This window comes from Perkinsus marinus (genome assembly GCF_000006405.1).
Source record: "Perkinsus marinus ATCC 50983 genomic scaffold scf_1104296930488, whole genome shotgun sequence".
NCBI classification, from domain to species: domain Eukaryota; phylum Perkinsozoa; order Perkinsida; family Perkinsidae; genus Perkinsus; species Perkinsus marinus.
Window position 1 is genome coordinate 400,535 of NW_003216064.1, and position 22,781 is coordinate 423,315.

At 50.0% G+C, this 22,781-nt stretch overlaps 9 protein-coding genes across 9 annotated transcripts; 4 read left to right on the plus strand and 5 right to left on the minus strand.

Moving 5' to 3' along the window:
* Positions 1 to 157: 157 nt before the first annotated feature.
* Pmar_PMAR006486 (hypothetical protein) lies at positions 158 to 324 on the plus strand (the record flags this gene model as incomplete). The annotated part of the gene is made up of 1 exon (XM_002787020.1): positions 158 to 324. A coding segment is annotated over one exon (167 nt), but the record flags the coding sequence as incomplete, so codon positions are not given.
* A 792-nt stretch (positions 325 to 1,116) lies between these two features.
* On the minus strand, positions 1,117 to 3,600 carry Pmar_PMAR006487 (conserved hypothetical protein; the record flags this gene model as incomplete). Its single annotated transcript, XM_002787021.1, has 14 exons — positions 1,117 to 1,212; positions 1,271 to 1,355; positions 1,402 to 1,539; positions 1,802 to 2,007; positions 2,057 to 2,230; positions 2,281 to 2,460; positions 2,516 to 2,574; positions 2,621 to 2,713; positions 2,754 to 2,857; positions 2,903 to 3,042; positions 3,089 to 3,205; positions 3,250 to 3,316; positions 3,373 to 3,440; positions 3,514 to 3,600. The coding sequence occupies 14 exons, from the start codon at positions 3,598 to 3,600 to the stop codon at positions 1,117 to 1,119; spliced, it is 1,614 nt and encodes a 537-aa protein (XP_002787067.1).
* A 468-nt stretch (positions 3,601 to 4,068) lies between these two features.
* On the minus strand, positions 4,069 to 5,956 carry Pmar_PMAR006488 (hypothetical protein; the record flags this gene model as incomplete). Its single annotated transcript, XM_002787022.1, has 7 exons — positions 4,069 to 4,213; positions 4,263 to 4,447; positions 4,489 to 4,662; positions 4,714 to 4,893; positions 5,125 to 5,183; positions 5,232 to 5,344; positions 5,952 to 5,956. The coding sequence occupies 7 exons, from the start codon at positions 5,954 to 5,956 to the stop codon at positions 4,069 to 4,071; spliced, it is 861 nt and encodes a 286-aa protein (XP_002787068.1).
* A 31-nt stretch (positions 5,957 to 5,987) lies between these two features.
* Pmar_PMAR006489 (hypothetical protein) lies at positions 5,988 to 7,469 on the plus strand (the record flags this gene model as incomplete). The annotated part of the gene is made up of 1 exon (XM_002787023.1): positions 5,988 to 7,469. The coding sequence occupies one exon, from the start codon at positions 5,988 to 5,990 to the stop codon at positions 7,467 to 7,469; it is 1,482 nt and encodes a 493-aa protein (XP_002787069.1).
* Positions 7,470 to 7,606: 137 nt separating this feature from the next.
* Pmar_PMAR006490 (conserved hypothetical protein) lies at positions 7,607 to 12,011 on the plus strand (the record flags this gene model as incomplete). The annotated part of the gene is made up of 2 exons (XM_002787024.1): positions 7,607 to 11,157; positions 11,459 to 12,011. The coding sequence occupies 2 exons, from the start codon at positions 7,607 to 7,609 to the stop codon at positions 12,009 to 12,011; spliced, it is 4,104 nt and encodes a 1,367-aa protein (XP_002787070.1).
* Positions 12,012 to 15,415: 3,404 nt separating this feature from the next.
* Pmar_PMAR006491 (conserved hypothetical protein) lies at positions 15,416 to 16,115 on the minus strand (the record flags this gene model as incomplete). Its single annotated transcript, XM_002787025.1, has 4 exons — positions 15,416 to 15,583; positions 15,630 to 15,738; positions 15,791 to 15,930; positions 15,990 to 16,115. The coding sequence occupies 4 exons, from the start codon at positions 16,113 to 16,115 to the stop codon at positions 15,416 to 15,418; spliced, it is 543 nt and encodes a 180-aa protein (XP_002787071.1).
* A 296-nt stretch (positions 16,116 to 16,411) lies between these two features.
* On the plus strand, positions 16,412 to 17,323 carry Pmar_PMAR006492 (Uridine phosphorylase, putative; the record flags this gene model as incomplete). Its single annotated transcript, XM_002787026.1, has 1 exon — positions 16,412 to 17,323. One exon carries the CDS (start codon positions 16,412 to 16,414, stop codon positions 17,321 to 17,323), a length of 912 nt encoding a protein of 303 aa, XP_002787072.1.
* Positions 17,324 to 18,206: 883 nt separating this feature from the next.
* Pmar_PMAR006493 (hypothetical protein) lies at positions 18,207 to 19,060 on the minus strand (the record flags this gene model as incomplete). The annotated part of the gene is made up of 1 exon (XM_002787027.1): positions 18,207 to 19,060. One exon carries the CDS (start codon positions 19,058 to 19,060, stop codon positions 18,764 to 18,766), a length of 297 nt encoding a protein of 98 aa, XP_002787073.1. The 3' UTR covers positions 18,207 to 18,763.
* A 2,590-nt stretch (positions 19,061 to 21,650) lies between these two features.
* Pmar_PMAR006494 (conserved hypothetical protein) lies at positions 21,651 to 22,763 on the minus strand (the record flags this gene model as incomplete). The annotated part of the gene is made up of 1 exon (XM_002787028.1): positions 21,651 to 22,763. The coding sequence occupies one exon, from the start codon at positions 22,761 to 22,763 to the stop codon at positions 21,651 to 21,653; it is 1,113 nt and encodes a 370-aa protein (XP_002787074.1).
* Positions 22,764 to 22,781: the final 18 nt, after the last annotated feature.

Here is a 22,781-nt window from a genome sequence, read left to right on the forward strand (position 1 = left end):
CCCCGCTTTTTTTGGATCCCCGAGGGATCCAAACAGAGCGGGGATCCCCACCTCACTTGCTGAGGTGATTAATTCCTATGAACCATTGTACTAGTCATAGTATCCAAATCCAATTCTGGATTTTGGTACTTCGAAACGAAATTCCAAACTCTCAACGATGGATGCCTCGGCTCGAGAATCGATGAAGGACGCAGCGAAGCGCGATAAGCACTGCGATATCATGAATCCTTCGAATATACCGGTATACTCGACGCTGACCGAGTTGGCAGCTATCGAATACCCGAAATATATCGAAATGTCAGTCATCCTGATCGCCGCCGGCAGGTCAGGAGTGATGTCCAAAAAATTTCCTCGTTGGGGACTTGGACCTTTCGCAAGAATCAGTCACCGGTAATTATATAAAGTATGCCATAATTCAGAACAACTTCGAAAAGAAACCGTCGGTGGTGATTGGTGACGCGGTTAAACCTAAAATACTACTAGTACACGATATACCTCTTTTTCTGAAAAATTCACCGTGTCACCCAACACGGTGTTGGCAACACCACCTCAAATCTGCGCAACGAAAAAGGTCATTTACAAGTAAAATTCACTAAAATCCCAGGCCCTCGTCCGCGACCTTGCTTAGCATTGAGGAAAGAGCTCGAGTCGCGAATCGATCAGGCAGGGAGACCAACTCCGAGTTAGTGTCCAGAAGCGAGTTGGCTACTCGTTTCGATGAGCACACGGGCGACGTGGTTTGCCTTGCACGCACGTACAAAGCTGACTCACGCAGCGGGCTGCCTTGGATTTTCCCTCGACACACAAAGTGTATCAAGCACTTGAATTCACTTGAATAAGAGATGCACAACTAGTACTCGTGCACCTCTTATTCAAGTCGACTACATGTGCTGTTCATGTCATCATTTTCCGCCCTAGGCCCAACATACGAGTCTCGATTGAATCATTACCCCATGAGGCCAACTGACTCATACACAAATCACATAAATGGTATGATACCGAATCGAATTTTATCGAGATGGCAGTTGAGGATAAGTATCACAAAGATCAGTGAAAATTTATTGGGTCATCTACAGTATACTAGTGCGCACCTGAGAGATGGAGCGTCTTCAACAATCAATTCTTCCGTCTGCCGCTGGTCTCGCTTCCAACACTGTGCCTCTGCGAAGGCGTGAAAATGTTTGGTATGTACTCTTGAAGCTTCTCTCGCAGCTGAGCAACCAAAGAGCATTCTCGAGAAGTCCAATGACCACAACCGAGCTAATCCTACCTGTCCCCTGAGCTCATCAGTTGTGAAGTCCTCAGCAGCTATTCCGAACGCCGCCCGGAATAGCCTCTGTAGACCGCTCCGACGTCTGAGTGGAGCAAACTGTTCCTACCCATCACATTATGAATACTTACCTTTCAACTGCGTCTTCTTCCCGGCTGAAAATAACTACGAATGCCGGTACTATGTCGTGGACAGCGAGCAGCTCCTTTGGTATATCATCCAGGGGACGAGAAGGCACCGGAGGGACCCCACCCGAAAGGGTATCATACCTGTACGACCGTCGAGACACAATATGATCATAATATGTAGTCCACAACTGTCACTGCACGATATGGTCAACTACATCTGTTGGTGATAATATAATATTTCTGAGGATATTTCTGGGAAATTATTGCTGGTTTCTGTATCCTTCTACCCGATCTCGAGCGTAAATTCTCATAATATGGCGAGAAAACTCCCGAACTCGGCTGAGGAGAGCGAACATGTATTTCAACACCGCTATTGCAAAAGCACGGATTCGTAGTTCCTCACCAGGTCCCTCTCCTGAATGGTTCATTGTAGGGCGGCGGTATATCCTCGAACTGGGGGTCGGCACTCTCGTCGATCTTCAGAACAGACCAAACACGCTGGAGTGCCTCCGTCTCGCTAGTGCCACTGCTCAGTGACAACGTTTTCTGAACATCTTCGATGGAAAGCAAACCATCACCATCAGCATCCAAGCTGTGCAACAACTTGACCTAAGCGACAAAGTCAACACTCACGTCCAGAGCCGATCACGAGCCCCACCCAGTGGTCAACATAGTGCATGCTTATCCCAAATTCCTCATAGACTTGCTTCATCATGATTCGATGCTGATGCACTCGCATGAAATTGTCGCGGCAAACGATCCTAAGCAGCTCGTCCTCGAAAACATAGGGCACCGGGTCCCGACTCAAGCTGTCACACATGACCGTACGAACCTAGTCAAAGATGAATATACTGATGACGACACCGGAGTTCAAAGGCTCACGTTGCGAGCGTACAGAGATGGTTTCTCTATCTCAGAATCACTAGGAGTGATCACTGGCAGAAAACGCACAGTGTGGAAGTTGACGAACTGACAACAAGTCCAATAGAAAACCCAGGCCATATTCTTGAGGGCGAAAACGTCATAGTGCCGCGCGGGGTACTCGAGGCCCACAGGCTGTATCTGTAGTAGAAGAACCACAGGTCAGAAGCGCATACTTGAGAACTTTTGAGCTCACCGGCACGCCACAATCAAAAGCTCCCTCCTTGAACGCCGACAGCTGACGACCGTTATTACCTAGCGGAGCGATGCAAAAAAGTGACAGAAACTCGAATGAACGTACACGTAGCAGTCGGGAAAACTATCATTGGCGGGTACTTCGGGTCAAGCGCTCGAGCCCGCATATTCCTCTTAGCCGCGCTACGGGCTTCTGGACCTGACAACATGCTGCCTCTCCAGCACGCTCATCCACTTACATCGACGATCGATGGGCATTGCATTGAGTGATCTCAAAAAGCTTCCCATCATCGGTACTCTGAACAAATCTGCTTTGGCCGCTTCGCAACAGCCAGTATACACCCTGATACCAAAATTCACATCACAGCCGCCACCAGGTGATTCTCACATAAGGTAAATGGTATCCCAAATCGAATGATGTGTACTGATGATGATCCTCGCCCGCTGGTCGTAGGAACCTTCTACGTGAACCCAATAGAAGCCCGCCAGAAACATAATCCATCGCATACCAATACGCATTAGGAAGACCTGACAATATGATGCTGATAGGAAATCACCGCCACCATGCACCTACTATAAAGCGTCTCCACCTGCTGTTGATGGGCGGCTGTAGCTCCATGGCGTCGTCGATCGGAGGAAGGCCTAGGGCGGCGATTTCTGCAAGGCCAACTCCAATACACAGTAGGAAAACCTTAAAACAACTCTTGAGGAAAAATCTACCGTTTATATACTCACAATAATGAGGATTCGCAGCGGAGCTACGAGTGTGACGGTGAATAGAATCACTTTGAACTTCTCGTATCTGGCCACGCAAGGACGGTGAGTCAACAAAAGCAATATCAAGATAGCGACCGCTACGTCGTATACTCCGTCAAAGGCAGGAACGCGTTCGTATACCGCGGCCGCGTGTCGAACTCAAACGGATCCTGAGTAAAGATAAAAACACAGTGGTTCCTAGTAGCATGCATAATCGGCCGTTTATGTGTATAATCGTCTCACATTAAGTTCACCAACAACGGCACTCTTGTTGTTCTCCGATACGAGACCGTTTGTGAAGGGGGATGTAGCCGCCGACGGAGCCGACATGAAGTGGAAAGCAACAACAACAACGGAAACCCGTCAGCCGGAAGCCTCCTGTGGTAGAACGCGACTCGTAGATGGTCGGCGATAAGGAACGCTGTTCACCACAGGGGGAACGAAAAACATCAGCACACATCAGCACGAGAAGAATTCGTCACTGCGCCACGAAATTATTCCTCGACTTTTGAACTTCTCACAAAATACTCGTCATCCGAGGATTCCACTGTGCTGGTCGACTCAGCGACGTGCCTCCTTACTGGAGGATCGAACAAATTCGGAATATACCGCGTTAACACTCCTCTGATCTGAAAATGATGGGATACTAAACTCGTCAAATTTCACGACCTACCGCTTCCGCCAACTCCCTTTCGTCAAGTACCGTAGCAGGGACCGGAAAACTGAATACGGAGTAGAGGAGCTCCAACGAAGGGCGATGCCTAACTTCAACGATAATAAAAATAACGCAAGTCGTCACTAGCCGCACCGGAGCCCTGAAGTAGGAGCAGTGTAGAGGACGAGCAACATCGGTATGATCTCATGAACGGCCAAGGCGTTAGGAACATACACATCTTCAGGCCGGTGCGGTACGGCTGGAATTCCTCCGAATATTTTCGAGTACCTGAAAAATACACACTGACTTTTCTGAGTAGTTCACCAACGCGTCATACCATCCCTTCGTTTCATCTGCAGGAACAGACCACGGAGTGTCCCCGTTGGGATCGTCTTGCTTTAGTATTTGAATAAGTAGATCGAGGCATCTGGCCTCGTCTGCACCCAGACGGAATTTTTCGCGCACATCTCGGGCCGACACAAAACCGTCTCCATCAACGTCTACCGAATGTAGTAGTGAAACCTGGCATGAAAAATCGCACGAAAATTTTTTTCTTTTTTTACCCAATACTCAAGCACTCTATCACTCGTATTAAACTCTTGAAATATATCCTTCATCATGAGTCGGTATTGACACAGATGCATCTGATTTCTCCCACATGCATTTCGCAGCATCTCATCTTCGAATACGAAGGGCACCGCTACTCTCCCCAGCTCTCTACACATCACCTTTCTAACCTAAAAACACTCAGAAAATTACACCCGACAACATTCCCACAGAAAGCCTACCCCCTCCGCGTAGAGCGTCGGATCTTTCCTCTCAGCTGGAGTAGGACTATACATGGGCAGGAACGTGATAGTCTCGTTGTTTACGAATTCACACAGGGTCCTATACAGCAGCCCTAATACGTTGTCGTCCAAATAGAGATCGTTGTAGCGGCAGGGATATGACAGACCAATGGGCTGAACCTATAACATGGAATTTATACCATCACTAAGTGAAGAGTGCTGATAAACGAAGTTTCCGGAGGCTACAACCGTGTTGAAATATATGTTTGCTTTCCTCAGCTGAGCTCAGAAGCTTCCTCAATACTACACCATGGAAAATTCAGGGTAGAAGTATGTCAAACAATCAACGATCTCCAAAATAACTATTTTATTATCACCAACACACTTCGCTGACCGAACCGCCCCGACTACCGGTAGGCCAGTGTCAAAGGCACCCGTCTTGAACTCTGTCAGCTGCCTCATGTTGTTACCTACACAGTGCATCATCTAATCGATTGAAACACAGAAAGGAAGCCTACATGTAGCCGTAGGGAACACTATAATAGGCGGGTACCTCGTATCCAATGCCCGCTCCCGCATATGCCTTCTCGCACTTTCCCGACCCAAGTCAGCTGAAATGCAACCATCGTGCCTTACAGCCAAGCTACTACTACTACTACTACTACTACTACTACTACTACTACTACTACTACTACTACTAGTACTACTACTACTACTGCTACTACTACTACTAGTACTACTACTACTACTACTGCTACTACTACTACTACTACTACTACTACTACTACTACTACTACTACTACTACTACTACTACTACTACTACTACTACTACTACTACTACTACTACTACTACTACTACTACTACTACTACTACTACTACTACTACTACTACTACTACTACTACTACTACTACTACTACTACTACTACTACTACTACTACTACTACTACTACTACTACTACTACTACTACTACTACTACTACTACTACTACTACTACTACTACTACTACTACTACTACTACTACTACTACTACTACTACTACTACTACTACTACTACTACTACTACTACTACTACTACTACTACTACTACTACTACTACTACTACTACTGCTACTACTACTACTACTACTACTACTACTACTACTACTACTACTACTACTACTACTGCTACTACTACTACTACTACTAGTACTACTACTACTACTACTGCTACTACTACTACTACTACTACTACTACGCCATCTGGCTCAAGGTCTTAGTTAACTTTTAATCAATGACGCCCTCTCCGGGCAACACTCCAATCGCATCGAGCGACCAGCAGCATCAAGCGCCCCCCTTACGCCCCACGGACGATCCATCGGCAGCCTCACAAGTCGACGGTGATCGAGAGGCCAAGAAACTGGAGGAGATCAAGAACATAGATGCGGAGAGGGATGGCAGCTTCCAAAAGGTTGTAGCGGTCATCTCGGCGATGGAGGAAAAACGCATATATAAGGGTGATTTGATGTGGATAAATCGTGGCCTGGCCATGCTTACAAATATATACTCCAAAGCGTGCGAGGATCTCGCACGCGAGCGTGACAGGACCATATCTGTCCTGGAAGAATGCGCGGTCCTGAAGGCCCAACTGGAGTCCTTGGAGAGTCGCAAGACCCACTGGGCAGACCTGGTTGATACGCCTACAGCGTCCTTCAGACCAGAAATCGATCTGACGCTAGAACCGACTTACCCTGGCAACACCCAGCCAGCCAGACCAGTGACACTTCCAGTGCCTACTAGACGCACCCGCACCCTCGAGGGACGAGCAGTTGAAACGGGCCCGAGGAGACCCCCACCACCTCCACAAAGCTCTATCACAAGGAGGAGATCCCCAGCAATAGGCGCTGGTAAAGCCACTGCCGCAGCTGGGGCTTGGCGGGTGGTCCAAGGCAGGAAACAACAAGGGGCTGCAAAAGCCAAGGCCAAGGCACAACCTCGCCAGGCCGCACCGACTGCGAAGGTGGAGAAGCTGTGCATGGTCATCAATAAGACTGACCTCATCGGGGGCCAGCCACCGAGCCGCTGGCCGACACCCAGCGACGAGACCTTCAACTTTATCCAGAAGGCCTTCGAGAAAGAGGCTACAAAGGGCACTGGGCCACGATGGAAGATAAAGGGCACGTGGAAAATACGCACTGGTGTCGCTATCGAGGTCGACGATCTTTGGACCCAACAGCAGATACTCAGGGCAGCGGAGGCATCGAAAACGATAACAGCGGCTCCACTACCAAGCAAACAGACTGACCTGAGGCTCCGAGATGTTCCATCACACTACTCCGAGAGCCAGATTCTTACTGAACTCAAGGAGAGCAACGGGATGGGCGACAACTGGCAAGTGCTCAAGCTGACGAGAGTGAACACCACCTCTCAGACCAGACATGTGATCGTACGCGGAGACGAAGAGGACGTGAACAAGCTGCTAGGGGGCAAGAAAGAGGCGCAGCTATTTCTGGGTCTCGGGAGGATAAAGGTGTATCGCCACAACTTCGTGCGCGTTTGCTACACCTGCGGCCACCGTCACCCACCTACAGACTCATGCAACGAGCATCCCCCCCGATGCGTATGGTGTGGATCATCAGACCACCAGATGAAGGAATGCTCGAAGTCAAAGGACGACACTAGTCGCCAATGCTGCTACTGTGGAGCTCATGGGCACGGAGCAATAGAGTTCTCACGCTGTGATCAGCTCCGACGGCAGGGGGTCCGGGCTCAATGATCGAGAGTCCTCGTGAGCAAACCCAGGCAGGGGTAGACCTGCCACCTATGTACAATTCATTGAACCATTCCAATACCATTCCAGAGAGTAGAGACGTACCAATAGAACTAGCAGCTACAGTAGTCACAAGCAATACTATGAGATCCCCCGCGGCTTTCGCCGTTCTGGCACATCAGTGCGCCGACCTGGGTGTTGCAGCAGTGTTGATTCAAGAGCCCCCAAGGAGGCTCCCTGCAACGGTTGAGGGATTCAAAAGCATCCTGCCTCAATTCACTCCGGAAGGCTCTGCAGATGAAGACCGACGCCCGAGGGTATGCATACTACTGCGCACCTCTATGCCCCATAAGCTAGCTAGCGAGTCGAGAGACACACTAGCTCTTGACACCAAGCTACCGGGGCACCATCAATGGGTCAGGCTAGCCTCCATATATCTCAGCAGCAACATTGGACCAACCGAGACGCTCCGAGACGTCGAACTGGTTCATCCTAGCATTGTGGCAGGGGACCTCAACTGCTCTCACTCCACGTGGGGCAGCCCCACGAATCCCACAAGCACTAGGACAGAGCAAGTCCTTGAATGGACTGTTGCGAATGATCTAGCGTGTATCAATGGCAACCGAGGCCGTCCGACCTTTCGCGGAAGCATAGGCCGGACATACATCGACGCAGTCTTCGTCTCCCAAGGCCTAGTAAGTAGGTGCTCCGCGGCAACAGTACCAGACTTCTCCGAGACTATCCCCACTGATCATGAATGCCTAATGTGGACTGTTGCACCCACCCACACATCCCCACAACAGAACACAAGACGCAGGGCGAAAGACACCAACTGGAAGAAGTTCCATGAGCTCATACGACAGCTACGGAGCAAGGGGCCCGTACTATCTCCACAAGACCTACAATCGAGAACGTCCAGATTGATCAACACGCTCCGCAACGCAGTCAAATACTCTACCCGAGTGAGTCGCGTCGACGGATCCAGACGCCAGACCAAGGATTGGTGGGGCCATGGGAAGGTATCAGGGCCGCTGAATATCGACCGCGCCCGTAAGAACTACCAAAGGGCAAGAGGGCACGCGAATCGAGACCCCGGGGATAGCGGACGGAGACTCACCGAATGCCGGGCCCACAAGGAATATGTCAAAGCCATATTCAATGCGAAGAAGCGATATTGGCAGCACACCGTGGAGACCCTAGACCCATCGGGCGTAACCCGCATCATGATGGGTAGACAGAGCAGCGGTCACACACAGGCCATAGATGCGGACTCGGCAGCGGACTACTTCTTCGGGACAGCGCGGACTCTAGAAGAGAGCCGACCACCACAGCCACCCCCGCTGGGAGCTCAGACCCCCTCGCGCAGCGGAAACGTCTCGCTAACAGCAGGCCAGGTTGAAGACATAATCCGGGGCCTTCCGTCGGGCAAAAGCCCAGGGGATGACTTCACTTCATATGAACACTGGAGAGAGGCCGCCCAACACCCGGAACTCCTGGAAGAACTACGGCTAGTTCTAGAGGCCATCATAAACTTCAAAACCTTCCCAGAGGCGCTAAAGCCCACCAAAGTCGTGTTGATAGGCAAGCCCAATAAAAGGGTTGCGGCCGGGGCTGATGTCAACACCAGGATGAAGGCAATCAGACCCATATCACTGCTGAGAACCCTCAGCAAGATAGCCGAAAAGGCGATCCTACAACAACTCGAGTGCAAGATCCAAGCCCTCCCGCGGTGCGCGCAGGGCTTCCGAAAGGGCTTCTCAACAACAACAGCCCTAAAGGAGGTCGACGACTTCCTACACACGGTGGGTCGTGGGGGAGAGGTCGCAGGAGTTTTGTTAGAAGACTTCACTGGAGCCTTTGACAATATCCCGTGGGAGGCCATCCTGGATGGGGTCAAAGAGTATCTCGGCCCGGATTGGGTCGATCTGATCGTGTCTTACCTCCAAGGAAGAAGAGTGACAGTGGCGGCAGACGACGGTAGCACTAGTACAAGGTATTTGCAGAAAGGCACCCCTCAAGGGGGCTGCTTGAGCCCGTTGTTGTTTCTGCTGGCGTCACTCCTACTCTACACGAAGTTAGAGAGGCGACGGGAGCTCACGGAGGACGAAGAGCGATGGTCGATTAAGATAATCGGCTATGCTGATGATTTTGCCATAGCCGTTAAGGCTGAGGACATACAAACGTTGGGACAAGCATTGTCAGATTGCAGGATCACCGCATCCACCTGGGCGGAGACTCGTAGGATACCGCTCGCTGAGGAGAAAGAGGAGCTTTTGCTTTTTGCGAAGAGGCCCCAGTGCGAAGAATTTGCAGCAACCTACGGGCATCTGGCTGCAAAGGGGAAGCCAGAAGCCAAATGGCTCGGCGTTTGGATGAGACCTACGCCGACTGGTATACAGTGGGATAAACATGCACACTCAGTCATAGAGAGTGCTAGAGGGTGGGCAAGGCAGATCCGGAGCTTCTGTCGATGGAATTCCGGCCTCAACCCCGGAACGGCACAAAGCTTATGGCATGGCTATCTACTACCACGAGCCACATATGCTGCCTCCGTCTGGGGAACAGCCAGCACTGCCAAATGGTTCAGCAGAGCATCCCGGGGAGTAATGGCCACATTGCTAAGGAGTGTGTGGCGGGCCACACCCAGCGCTCCTACGGCCATAGTTAGTAGACTCGCCAATTGGAGAGGGATAGCAGAAGCAATCGCCCGGCTGATGATCAAAGACTACTGCTACAAGCAGAAATTCGTCCCGCGGCGCCTAGAGAAAAAGGCACTCAAGAGATGGCTAGGAGATAGCTTCACCCCTGATCACTTTGAGAGCTCAGAGAGCTCACCCGCAGCTATGGACATCGAATTGGACACCAGTGGCATTGTGCAATCAGGCGTGGGAACCCACCAGTGGTATACAGACGGGAGCAAGCTGACTGTGAGAGGAACAGGCCTCTTCCACCTTGCTACCCGCACGGGATTTGGAGTGGTGCGATACGATCCTGGAGGTAAGCCAGAGACCTATGAGGCCAGGGCATTGCCGCGCGAAACCACGGTATACCAATCAGAAGTATGTGCCATAGGAAGGGCGTGTGAATTGGAAATGTCTCGACTGTCGCTCTCGGAAGGTCTCGAGGATGAGGGAGACGTCGAGATACTATCAGACTGTCTCTCCGCTCTAAGCAACATTAGCAGAGCAACGGCCATACAGCCGACCACAGTCGCGCGCAGTAGAGCACTGGCGCTGGCTCTGCACGAGCGGCTCAGAAGACGTAATCGACGATTAGTGATGAGGTGGGTACGTGCCCATAGAGGCAATGTCCCAAACGCTCTCGCGGACACAACGGCCCGCTTGGGGGCCACAATGGGGAATCACCACCCTTGTCCTATCCCCCAAACGGCGGCCATGGAGAGGCTGAAGACCCGGTTCGAAGCTTCTGCTCTAATTGAATGGCAGCGTCAGAAGGGGCACCTCAAGGGCTATCACGAGTCGAGAGCCAATCTCGGGAAGCAACAGAGGGAGACGCTCTCAAAGGTGGCGAACGGAGGAGATCGACGACGACTCCTCACTGTCATCAGTGGGCACGGCGACGTGAAGTCTCACCTAAAGCACACTAAGCCGGCTCTTATCCAGAAGATCGGTCTCAAATGCCGACACTGCAACGTGGATGAAGAGACGATAAGCCACCTCGTCTTCCACTGCAGGTGCTTTAAGCCACACAGAGAATGGATGAGGCTGAAAATAGGGGGAGCTTTTCCACAGCGCATATCAGTCTTTCTCGAGGACGCTCGAAAAACTCGACTCCTCTTATGGCTCCTACGCAAGATTTGGCCAGACGGATGCCGAGAACTCGGTCGTCCGGCTGCGAACTAGAGAGGGACCAGCTACACGGCCTGGGGGGAAAACCCGCTGGGGCAGACTCAGTAGACCAGAGGGAGGCTCATCCGCTCGCATGGGTTCTGGATGACCTGTCCAATACGGGCATACTGCCCGTGCAGCGCTAAGGCCGGACATCGGAGCTCAGCCTCTGATCGGCAAGGCTGCCCTCAACAAACAAACTACTACTACTACTACTACTACTACTACTACTACTACTACTACTACTACTGCTACTACTACTACTACTACTACTAGTACTACTACTACTACTACTACTACTACTACTACTACTACTACTACTACTACTACTACTACTACTGCTACTACTACTACTACTACTACTACTACTACTACTACTACTACTACTACTACTACTACTACTACTACTACTACTACTACTACTACTACTACTACTACTACTACTACTACTACTACTACTACTACTACTACTACTACTACTACTACTACTACTACTACTACTACTACTACTACTACTACTACTACTACTACTACTACTGCTACTACTACTACTACTACTACTACTACTACTACTACTACTACTACTACTACTACTACTACTACTACTACTACTACTACTACTACTGCTACTACTACTACTACTACTACTAGTACTACTACTACTACTACTGCTACTACTACATCGACGGTCAATAGGTAGAGCACTTAATACTCTCAAATACGTTCCGATCAAAGGCATGTCGAATGCCTCAGCTTTAACCGCCTCACATGCGCCAGTGTAGTACCTTGGCAAAATGAGAAAGGCAACTCCGCTTGGTGTATTACATCAGATAAAGGGTATCCCAGATCGAATGGTGAGTTGAAACAAATACCCGTGTATGTGGATCTGGCCGGCCTTCCACGTTGATCCAATAGAAACCAGCCACGAAGAGTATTATTCTCACCCAGAGTAACATGAAATTGACCTGCAACAGAATGGTCCAGATTGGCCCCTAGAAAATAAAGATTGCCTTGGGCCGACTCGTTCAGCCGACTGAGTCTTAAAACGCTCATTTTGGTACAGCCGCTGTACTACCGTGAGGGAGCATATTCACATGGTCAACCACATGTGCTGGTGATAATATGAAATTTCTGACGGAATATTCAGAATTCCTCATCGATTCCTGTACGGATTCGTATGTAAACTCCTACTATTGCCGAGCAAACTTCTGAGCTCAGCGAACTGAGGGAAGCGAACATTTATTCCGACACTGTCTTGGTATCAGAACTTAATCCTAGTGTACTGTGTACAAATACTTTTATCCCTCCAAAAAATTGACTCTTGTGAAATTTTCAAGTAAACAACTGCTATACAATTCGGAATTTTATATCATATAACTCACCAGTGCTTTCCGCCACCACGCTGTTATCGGAGGCTGCAGGTCTTGGACACCACTGGGCTTTGGAATGCCCACAAGAGCCAGCTTAGCAGGGACCATACCGAGCACGCCAATCGTCAGGATAATGATAAATCGCAGTGGGGCTATACCCGATACGGTAAACAGGAAAATCTTCAATTTTTCGTATCTGCCGCAGAATTTTCTCCTAGAAAAATGTCCAAAACTAAACGAACAACTCTGAGTTCACTTCCGGGAAAAATGAAACCATGCTGAATTTATGACCAAAATTTTTTTCACGTACTCATCATGGGAGTCTAACACAACTTATTCCTCCAAAAACATCAGGAAAATTTCCAATGGATGACATTCTCGCATTTTTCATATCAGTTGATCGAAAAAATTCTATATAACACCAGAAAACATCCAGATTTTTTCGATCGCCCGAATCTACTACTTTCCAATAGGCGTTAGTGTTTCGAACGGGTTGTGGTATCTAGGGTGGCTAGGTAGCCTGAAAAATTGCTGGTCCTTAGACGTTACAACAGAGGACAGCTTCTCCACACTGTTGTGGCCTTCAAGAAGGGGCTTGCTCAAATCGGAAGATATCAAAGGCATTGCAAAAAACTACACCAGCCATACTCGGCTCGCCCCCACGTTTAAGCTCAACATATTCCGAAGTACACACACTAGAAAATAATGATATGATGTGGTCTATAGTTACTTCATCAACTACAACTGAAAACAACCTCCAACCTCCAAATCCTATGTCTTTGCCAATTCGCACGTGGTGGGTTCTCCATATACTCGTTAGAGTTGTTAGTCATGCCAGGGAAGTTGTCCAAATCATCGTTCGACACAATCATGAGGGGGAATTCAAATCTTAGTCGTGCTTTATAGACCATCATTATGCTGCTACCACATAGAATCGAGTAAACGACCAAAGCCGTGAGGGTATCAATATCATCTCGCATTCCCTGAGGTATATCATGTACGCTTGGAAAAAGCCATACCATACCAATATGACCTTCCCATGATGGGACCATGCTAAGTGGTGACATCCGCGCGCGCCCACCATCATCGGACATATCTTCCCTACTGCCTTTCTCGGTCATAACGACAGCAGCACGCATGCACAAACTGCATGCTCTGTATGGACAGCTATCAACAAGGACAAACGTTGGGACATCAGCTAAAAACAATAACCGTTGAAGGTTCCCAAGTTAGGGCCCCCCCAAGTAGCGGCCACAACAGCGGTGACTGTAACCATACAGTCTTGCTAACCGTGCCAGGTCAATGAACAGCTTCGACAATATACCCCACATTCGATTTCACACATTCTTCGACGTTCCCCATAACTACCATCACAGAATGTTCACCCACCACAGAAGGCTGATCCATCAATAGAGTGCTAGCTGGCGGAGGAGTATGTTCCAACGAACCGATCAACACAGCCGCATCTAACCCGCTCTACTACTTCAATCAGAAACAACAAGTCATCGGCATACCACACCTCAGCGACATCTTGGACAAACGGGAGTCCCGAAGCGTCCCCATATACAACCATCCGAGATACGCCCCCTCTCACCAGCTGCCCGACTCTCCCCTACACTACCGTATCCGCTGAGGTCAGCAAGGGCCTCTCGCTACTACAGGGTATGGCCCATTGAGACGCTGGAGAGGTCATAAGTCAACAACAAGGAAATGACCTATCCTAAAAATTATGATGCACTTTTGTCCAATCGACCCATCGATACCATGAACTGCCCAACTCCCTCAATTCCCAAGTCTCACGGTTGAAAATTTTCACTGGCGAATTTTCAAAAACGACTTATTTCGGTCCCCACGAGTGCATCACGTCACTTCCCGTATATGAGGACCCCTGGCTTTTATCCACTACCCGAGCAATCTCTCATAAAGAATGAATCCTCATTAATTCTGCTAAGGGCGATGCTATTCCGAATGGTATAGTAGACTCAACTTGCTATTCCCCGCTATCATCATCTTGGGTCTTCAATTCAATAACACTACCGTGCCATGACGAAACATAACTATAGTCATACACAGGAAGCGTTCAGTAAATCCTCAGAGACCCCCAATGGACGTAGTGAGATTTCGATAGCCCCAGGCCCTAGCGATGGAGAGGGCCATTCGGTAGGCCGAAATGAGGTCAACGAGCGGTCACAGGTAGACAGCTCTCCAATGCAGGCACATCCTATGAACTCCGCACCATCAGGTCGTTCTAGTGAAAACGTCCGTAGACGAAACCGGTTCCGCTGCGAAGTCCACTGAAATCGAGTCGTTCGTGAATGGAGGTAGTCCCAGCCTGATCACCTGGCCATCTTGTTCTAACCGGAAGATCATCCCGTCCTGGTCTACTGCCAACTCCGTCATCGGGAGAGCGAGGCCTAGACCTATGCACTTCTGGTAGGCTTCCTTCGCAGTCCATATACGATAGAACCTGACGATAATGTTATACATCGAAAGCTCTACCCACGTATGGCAGACATAACACAAATGCACGGACGTTGTTGGTCAAAATGAATCTATATACTCGTGTATTCGAACATGTTAATGAGGTATCACCGTTTCACACGTTTTTACTCGATGGGCGAGCGATATACTTAATCTACTAAATGCGAGAGAATACTAAAACTAAGACTAACAAGAAGGGCAAAATGACCCCAAGATGGAGCAGTATGCATCTGTGCCCAGCCGCGACTGACTACTACTCTCGTAGGACATCCTTATCCGCTACATGAGCTGTGATGCGGTGGTATTCCTCCCCATTAAGGACCTCCCCTCGCATCTCATCGACAAACTGTCTCGAGGAGTCGTATATTCGGGGTAAGCTGAGGCACTGAATATCCACTCCTACAGCGTACAGGGGGTGGACCTGAAGGGCCTACAGGGTGAGCGGAAGGGAAAACTGGGAAGCCTACTGCCATAGTCACCATCCCGTTGTCGTGAGATATGCTGAAAGAAGGATATGCCTCCCAGGTCTTGGCTGATGGAGCCGGTCCAAAGGGAGGCCCGTACGTGGGTTTGAACCTGCGCCCAAAGACAGCACTAGGCTTGTGAGATCAGCCCTCGTCCGTCATACATCCCCAACCGCTGTCTTTCCCGGTTAACGATATTGACCTCTCTAAATGGAATAGCAGTAGCCTTATTCACAAAGTAGCGCGGGAGGAGGCGGCTGACCAAACACATCCGCTGGTCCTTCTCCTGGACGTATTGGTCCACCTAAGTGACCCTAGCTGCGACTCACCCGGCGCGTCTCTCAGCCTTAAAGGGCGCCCCACCTTGCCGTTTTCCACTTCAGTGTCCGGTAGCAGTTTCCTTCGCAGGTCCAAGACCTCGGGGTCGCTCACGGTAGCCGTCCATGCATCAACATCAACGTAGTAGACATCCAACCGATGACTTGTCATTTACAAGAAGGGGACTTGAGCTCTTGGCTGGTCTCGAGAATTCCTAATTTTTCTCTCAGAACTTCTTTCTAACGTAACTTTCTTATCCTTGTGTTCAAAGTCTCACCAATACTAAGCAAAAACGCTCAGGCGGTACTTCCCCGGTCGAATAAATGGAACTGGCATCGATCCAAGGTCGAACCAGGCATGTTGCGCTGTTTCACAAGAGGGACAAGGCTGAGCTTTGTAGCTAACGTCGTCCACCGCCATGTCAATAAGAGTATCAAACTCATCTTCGAGTATTTATAATAATCATAATGTCGACCACTTCTACCCCCGCTTCCAGGCACAACATCTCTCCCTATGCCCAAGCCTTGTCTTGTGACCATTACTATCATCTTGGTCTCGATACCGACATGGACCTTCAGGCCCTTTTCGGTGATGTCAAGTACTTCGTTATGATGGGCTCTCCTGCCCGTGCTGAGACCTTCGCTGAGGTCATGGCCAACGCCTTTGTGGAGCAGGGTCTCCCTAAGCCTACTGTTATGCGTCTTGGTAAGACTGAGCGTTACAGCATGTTCAAGTGTGGGTCTGTGATCTCCGTGTCTCACGGTATGGGTGGTCCCTCCCTTCATATCCTTATGAACGAAGTTGCCAAGTTGTGTAATCATGTTGGTATCATCGATACCGTCAGGTGGATCCGTCTTGGTACCTCTGGTGGCTGTGGTGTTGCTCCCGGAACCGTGGTATGCACCACTCAGGCCATCAATGATGAGATCAAGCCCTGCTGGAGAACTGTGCAGCTCGGTAAGGTCTTCGAGATCCCCACTGATGTTCTTGATATGCAATTCGTCGATGATATCATCGCCAGTGCCCCTGAGGATATTCCTGTTGTGAAGGGTAAGACCATGGCTGCTGATGATTTCTTCGAGGGTCAGGGCCGTACTGATGGTGCTCTCACTCCCTGGTATACTGAGGAGGATAAGATTAACTTCCTTCATCGTCTACATGATGCTGGTGTCCGCAACATCGAGATGGAGAGTGTCGCTCTTATGGGTTTCTGCCAGCGTGCCAAGATCCCCGCTGCTTGCGTATGTGTGACCTTGGTTAACAGGTTGGAGGGTGATCAGATTACCTCTACTAAGAGGCAACTCGCCAAGTACAACGAGTACTCCATTCGTGTGGTCAGCAACTTCATTGCCACCACTCAGGCTAAGACTGCTCATTAAATGATGTATTCATAGGTTTGTTGTATCGTGAATATCTAGTTAATGTATAGAATGTATTTTCTTCAATGGGACTCTAGATAGTCCCGAGGTTATTAACCTACTATCTAGTGCCGTATTTCGGCTCCTAACTTTATGTTCCTCCACAACATAGTTAAGGATAAGGATTTGTGTTAGTAAACTGGGAGGGATGGAGGGACTTGTAAGTGAGTTTAGCAATTGAAGCGCTGCATGCTCGTTCATTACCCTGTTATCAAGCATATCGAAACAAGAACAATAACAACCAAAACAGGACGTTGAAATGGCTGTTATTTCTTTGTGAAAATAGAGCGCAATTGACTGTTATAAATAGTTTCCTCGAAGGATGAATAAGTCGGTTCTTTCAACGGTGACTCCTTCAATAGCCTATTAAGGAAAGACTTTTTATTTGTAATGGTATAAGTCGCTCTTGAAATCGAGAGGGGCTCCTGTCGCGATCACGCCAACAAGCCTAGAGCTCGTCATCAATACGCTCTTTCGTTGACGATGGGTGCCTGAAGGCGTCGGCCAAAGATCATTGAGTCGATCCAAGAAGGGGAACCATATGTAACGCACATCAGAGGATCGCTTGTCACACTTATGCTGTCCGCAATCTTTCCTCTCACCCTTATTTTCATCCTCATCTCCTCCATGAGAAGAGGACGAAGACGATTCGCCGAACACTCAATGCTTGCGATAAATACAGCATCTTCCCGTTTTCCGCTGGTTCAATAGTAGAACTGTTGGTCTCAGTGGCCGACGCGACAGTGTAGCCACTGCACAACATCTCACTGTATTATATCTACTGCGGTATATAACAACAAGAACAACCCCAGTCAACTGTCAACACAAAAATCGATGAATTTTTCGTCGGAAAAGGGCTAGAGTTCGTGATGACGACGATAGTTATAGGGTATGCTACGAAGTACAGCAGACTTGAGCAATAAATGTGATTGTCCTCCACAATAACGACCCTCTTTCAAGGAGAGTCTCCTAATAGGATAACATGATGTATTGACAATAGACGAGTACTGGTACAGCGAAAACACGGATAATAAGAGTCCCACCTGGACTATGACGGCTAGCATGAGAGTGAGTTCACGACGACTACAAAGTTTAGCGAGTAAAAAAACACGGCAAGATATCTCGGTAGGGTGCACATCACCGTGACGGTGCAACAACAACAGGATAGACCTCGTAATTACGTAATTGACGAGCCATGTACGGGGACGATGTGCTCAAAAACATGATACAGGTAACGAGATGAAAAACCGTGAGAGAGTAACGATAGTAGTCGAGACAGATTCCGCGAAAGCGAAACACTGTTGCTAGCAGCACGCAAAGACAACAGCAAAGTTGCAACAATCAGAAACTTTGCCAGTTTTCATATAGTCGCGCAAAACCCACAATCGTGCTTTCATCTATCTACACTGCAGTAGCAATAGCCTCATCAGCGACAGTAGAAGAAGACCTAACAGGGTCGTCTTCCTTGCCGTAGTACTCAGAGATCGTGATATCGCGTTCGACAACTATCCACCTACGAGCAACCAGACCGACCACTGCGATGAGGCTGCAAACGACGATGATGCTGCCAACAACAATGCCGCTAAGATTGAAGGCGAAGGCACATATTAATGCCACTGCAACGAGAGTGAGAATGGTGATGAGCCACAAGACCAGGAGAGTGATGGCCTTAGCGAAAGAGATGTGGAGCCGTTCCATAGAGGGAGTGACAATAAAAGATAGTACGTATGAAACAAACCTGACAACAGTACACCTTCGCTACTGCAATACAAAAACATTACTTTCCTATACTTCAACACAGTACCCCCGATCGAAACTACAGTTGCGAGGTCCGAGGTCCTGACGCTAGCAAAGATACTTTCAAGCTAGCCAGAGTCTCCGATCATATCGGTGACGGACCCCCGAGGGGCCCATCCATGCTGTTATGCTATACCTATGGGTGTAATATAAACCTAGCCTTATAAAAAACTATTATTTCCCGAAGTTACGCCCTGAACACAGTGCTGTTACTTAGAAGACGTTAAGAGACGAGCAATGTTGCTATTGTCGTTAACAACGAATCGTTATAGTGATGATACATTTCCACAGTCAAAACTGCGCGGCTCATCCAGGTCGCCTCAGACTTGAACTCTGTTCACAGACAGTTGGACTATCCTTCTCAGCGACCGCAGTGCCCAACCGCTGGCCTCGCGAGTCTTTCACAGAGAACACAAACTTAAAGGCAACTCCAAAGGCAAGCCATGCAACACCAACAGAGATGAGGACGATCACCCAAACAGGTTGTGTCTGCATTATGTACACTGATATTAGAGAACAAATTATAGCTACTAATACAACACCATAGCACAACCCCAAGAAGATGTATGTGCAGGGGGACAGCTCCACACAAGCAGACATGGTGACTATAGAAGAGGATGAAAAACTAACAACAACTGATAGTGGATCCCACCCGTAGAACAGAAGGCTAGACTCTGTCATTCAAAAGCTCTTGCCAAGGAACTGTGCAGCATTCCCAAATCTGGATGCTCCTACATGTAGGTGAATTAGTGTCCAGGGATCCCAAGATCAATCAGGGAAAAACGCCCAGCAGTAGCGACTAGGCCCACGAACAGAGTTGCATTATGTGTTCGGTTATCCAGTGCGAAGGTATGTGGGCCCAGTACGGCTACTACAGTTATTCTGTAGTAGGATGTCGTCTGCGGCATTCTGGCATGGGCCCAGCGCCTCGTATCCACTTCAGCGTAGTCATCAAGTCCAACGGACGTTGCACTCCGGTGCATGCCTTGATTAACTGAGGGGTGACTTCACCGTCAGTGATAAGCTGCTAAGGTTTCCATTGCACCTGGTCACTTACGAAGTTGATAAGAACTTCAGCGGAGACCCCTATACTACCATCATATTCCCATACCTCCGCTGACAACAAGGATTGGCAAGACGAGCAACTTGGTGGTCTGCCTAGGAGTGAGAACAGGGGCTGTGAGCGGATCCTGATGCAACAGGTGAGCCAGAGTATTTACTCAGATGAAGAAATCAGATGGTGAGTATAACCCCTGATTCACTGATTCTTCTACTCTGGAGCGAGAAATCGGGATCATCGCGATGATATATGATTCTCCGAGCTGATTCGAGACTCCAAAGTTGATTTTTTGGCTGAGTGAAACTCTTACTCAATATGCCTTTTTTTTGGAAACAGTCAATTATCACAATAACATGATACACCCAGCCATGCAAAACAACAAATCGTCTTAATCTGTCTTATTCTGCGAGCCGGGCAAGTGCTGAGCGGTCCGACTTCATCAGCTGGCCGCCGCTCTACTCGCTTGGGTCGGTCTTCGGCAGGCGGACCGCTGGGCGTTTTACGGCTCACCGAGCCAACTCGAGGTAAGGGGTAAGCATTGGTGGTCCCGGCTTCTGTGCTGCCGCCCTGGCTTCAAGCTTCGGTCCTCCGGGCCATCCACTCCTTGGGTACTCCTTTCCAGGCTTGACTCTCAGCTAGACTCCATTGATGGGGCGGCACTGTGGTATGGTCACCACTAGTTGACGTCATGAGGAGACAACCCAGGTGCCGGGGGATCCTAGTATTGGATTCCCACCACTCCTGCGCCAGTCGACATCCCGGAGGGTGCGCGAGGAGGGCCCGATCCATTTGAGAGATCTGGGCCGGCATGCATCGGGGTGCTCAGTCCCTGGGGCCCCTCCCAACTCTAAAGATGGCGAGGGGTGGAGCTAAGCTCTCTTTTCATTGTTTGGTGGCTCTTGGGACATGGGTGCATTGGTCGCAACCCGAGCCGTGCACTCAAGGCACTTGGCGATCGACCTCCTGTGTGGGCAAGACATCAGGGGTGTGCCATCCGCGACATTGGAGATCGCGTTCTCATGACGTTTCGGATCCGCGGGGGGTGTCCAACCAACCACCTGCCCCCATCGCCTGGCTCAGAGAGACATCCCGGAGGGTATGCCAAGGCGATCCGGTGTGGAGCTTGCCACGCCACCGGCACGGTCCGGCCTTAAGGGAGTCAGCATCAAGTCAGAGGCCCAGAAAGAGAGTCACCGCAGAGCTTCAAGCGACGGAGGAGCCTAACTATCCACACACGCGAAACAGCCTTCCACAGATTACACTGCTGCTGCCCCTTTCCTGAGGTGCCACAGCGTCGCGCTGCCTCCGACTATCGCCGCGCGTCGTAGGCCTTGGTCGCTGGGAGTAGTAGTTGTAGTGGTTATGGTAGTAGCTGAGCCGCTAGGCCGGCACCAGCGAGGCGCTGATGCAAGTCCGCACTAAGGGGTCCTCTTATGGCTGAGAGGAGTTCTCCGCTTCTCGGAGATTCTTCAGCCACTCGAAGGTCATCTTTGCCATCTTCAGAAGTGGCGCTCGATACCGTCGATCGAGGACTAATTTGTAGTCGTACTTGGGCATCACCTGGAGCAGCCTGGAGTCTCGTCTCGCGCCATCCAGCAGAGGACAGTCTCTGAGGATGTGCTTGACGTCTCCATCTGCATGCCCGCATGGGCAGCTCGGGTCTGTCCTTAGCCCCATCGTGTGGCGATGGTGGGGTGTGGGGGCGTGTCCTAAAATTAAGGCAGAGAGCTCGGGTGATGACTTACCGGCCTTCAAGAATCTTCTGGCGTGGGAAAATCCCCAAAGGAAGTCCCGTACGCTGGTGCCCAGAGTGGCTCGCTTCTCAAGCCACCAGGACCTTGTGTCCTTCTCCATCTGGGTCTTGAGCTGGTGCTTCACAAAGGAAGGAGGAACCATCAGAGCAGCACCCCGGTCCAGGGGGAAGAGCTGCTTTCGGCCGGTGTTGGCCAGCTGGTCCACTGCTTCGTTCCACTGTACTCCTTCATGGCCCGGGCACCAGTTCAGCTGCACCTTGACGTGTAGGCTGAGATGGGCGATGTCACGAGCGATGGCCGATCTCTCGGTGGCTTCTCGGCCTCGGATCGTGCGGATGGAGGCCTGAGAGTCTGTGAAGAGAAGCCATTCTATACCTCTGTGAGCCGAATAGCTCAGCCATCGCAGGGCTCTGCGGATGGCTTCCAATTCGCATTGGTGAATGGTGGCGAACCGCTCAAGCTTAAAAGCTTGGCGCTCCACCACTTCTCCTTCTTTGACAGCCAGGAAGGCCCCGCCGGCACTATCGCCGAACTTGGAGCCATCCGTGTAGATGGCGGGGCCTCGGTAGGCCGATGCCAGTTCGACCGCTTCTTCTCTGGGACGGATGGAGGCGGGGAGGGAGGGGAGCCACGGTGGGAGAGGATGGGTCTCTCGCCGGTCCACTCGCCATGACGATTCCGCCGCTCCAGGCCCAAGGGCCGCTGCTAGGTCGCTAGGAGTACCTGTGGTGGCGCGGCATCTTCTTGCCAGCATTCTCAATTGGATGCTAGCCGGGGTGACGCCGGCCATCATCATCGCCGCGGCGTG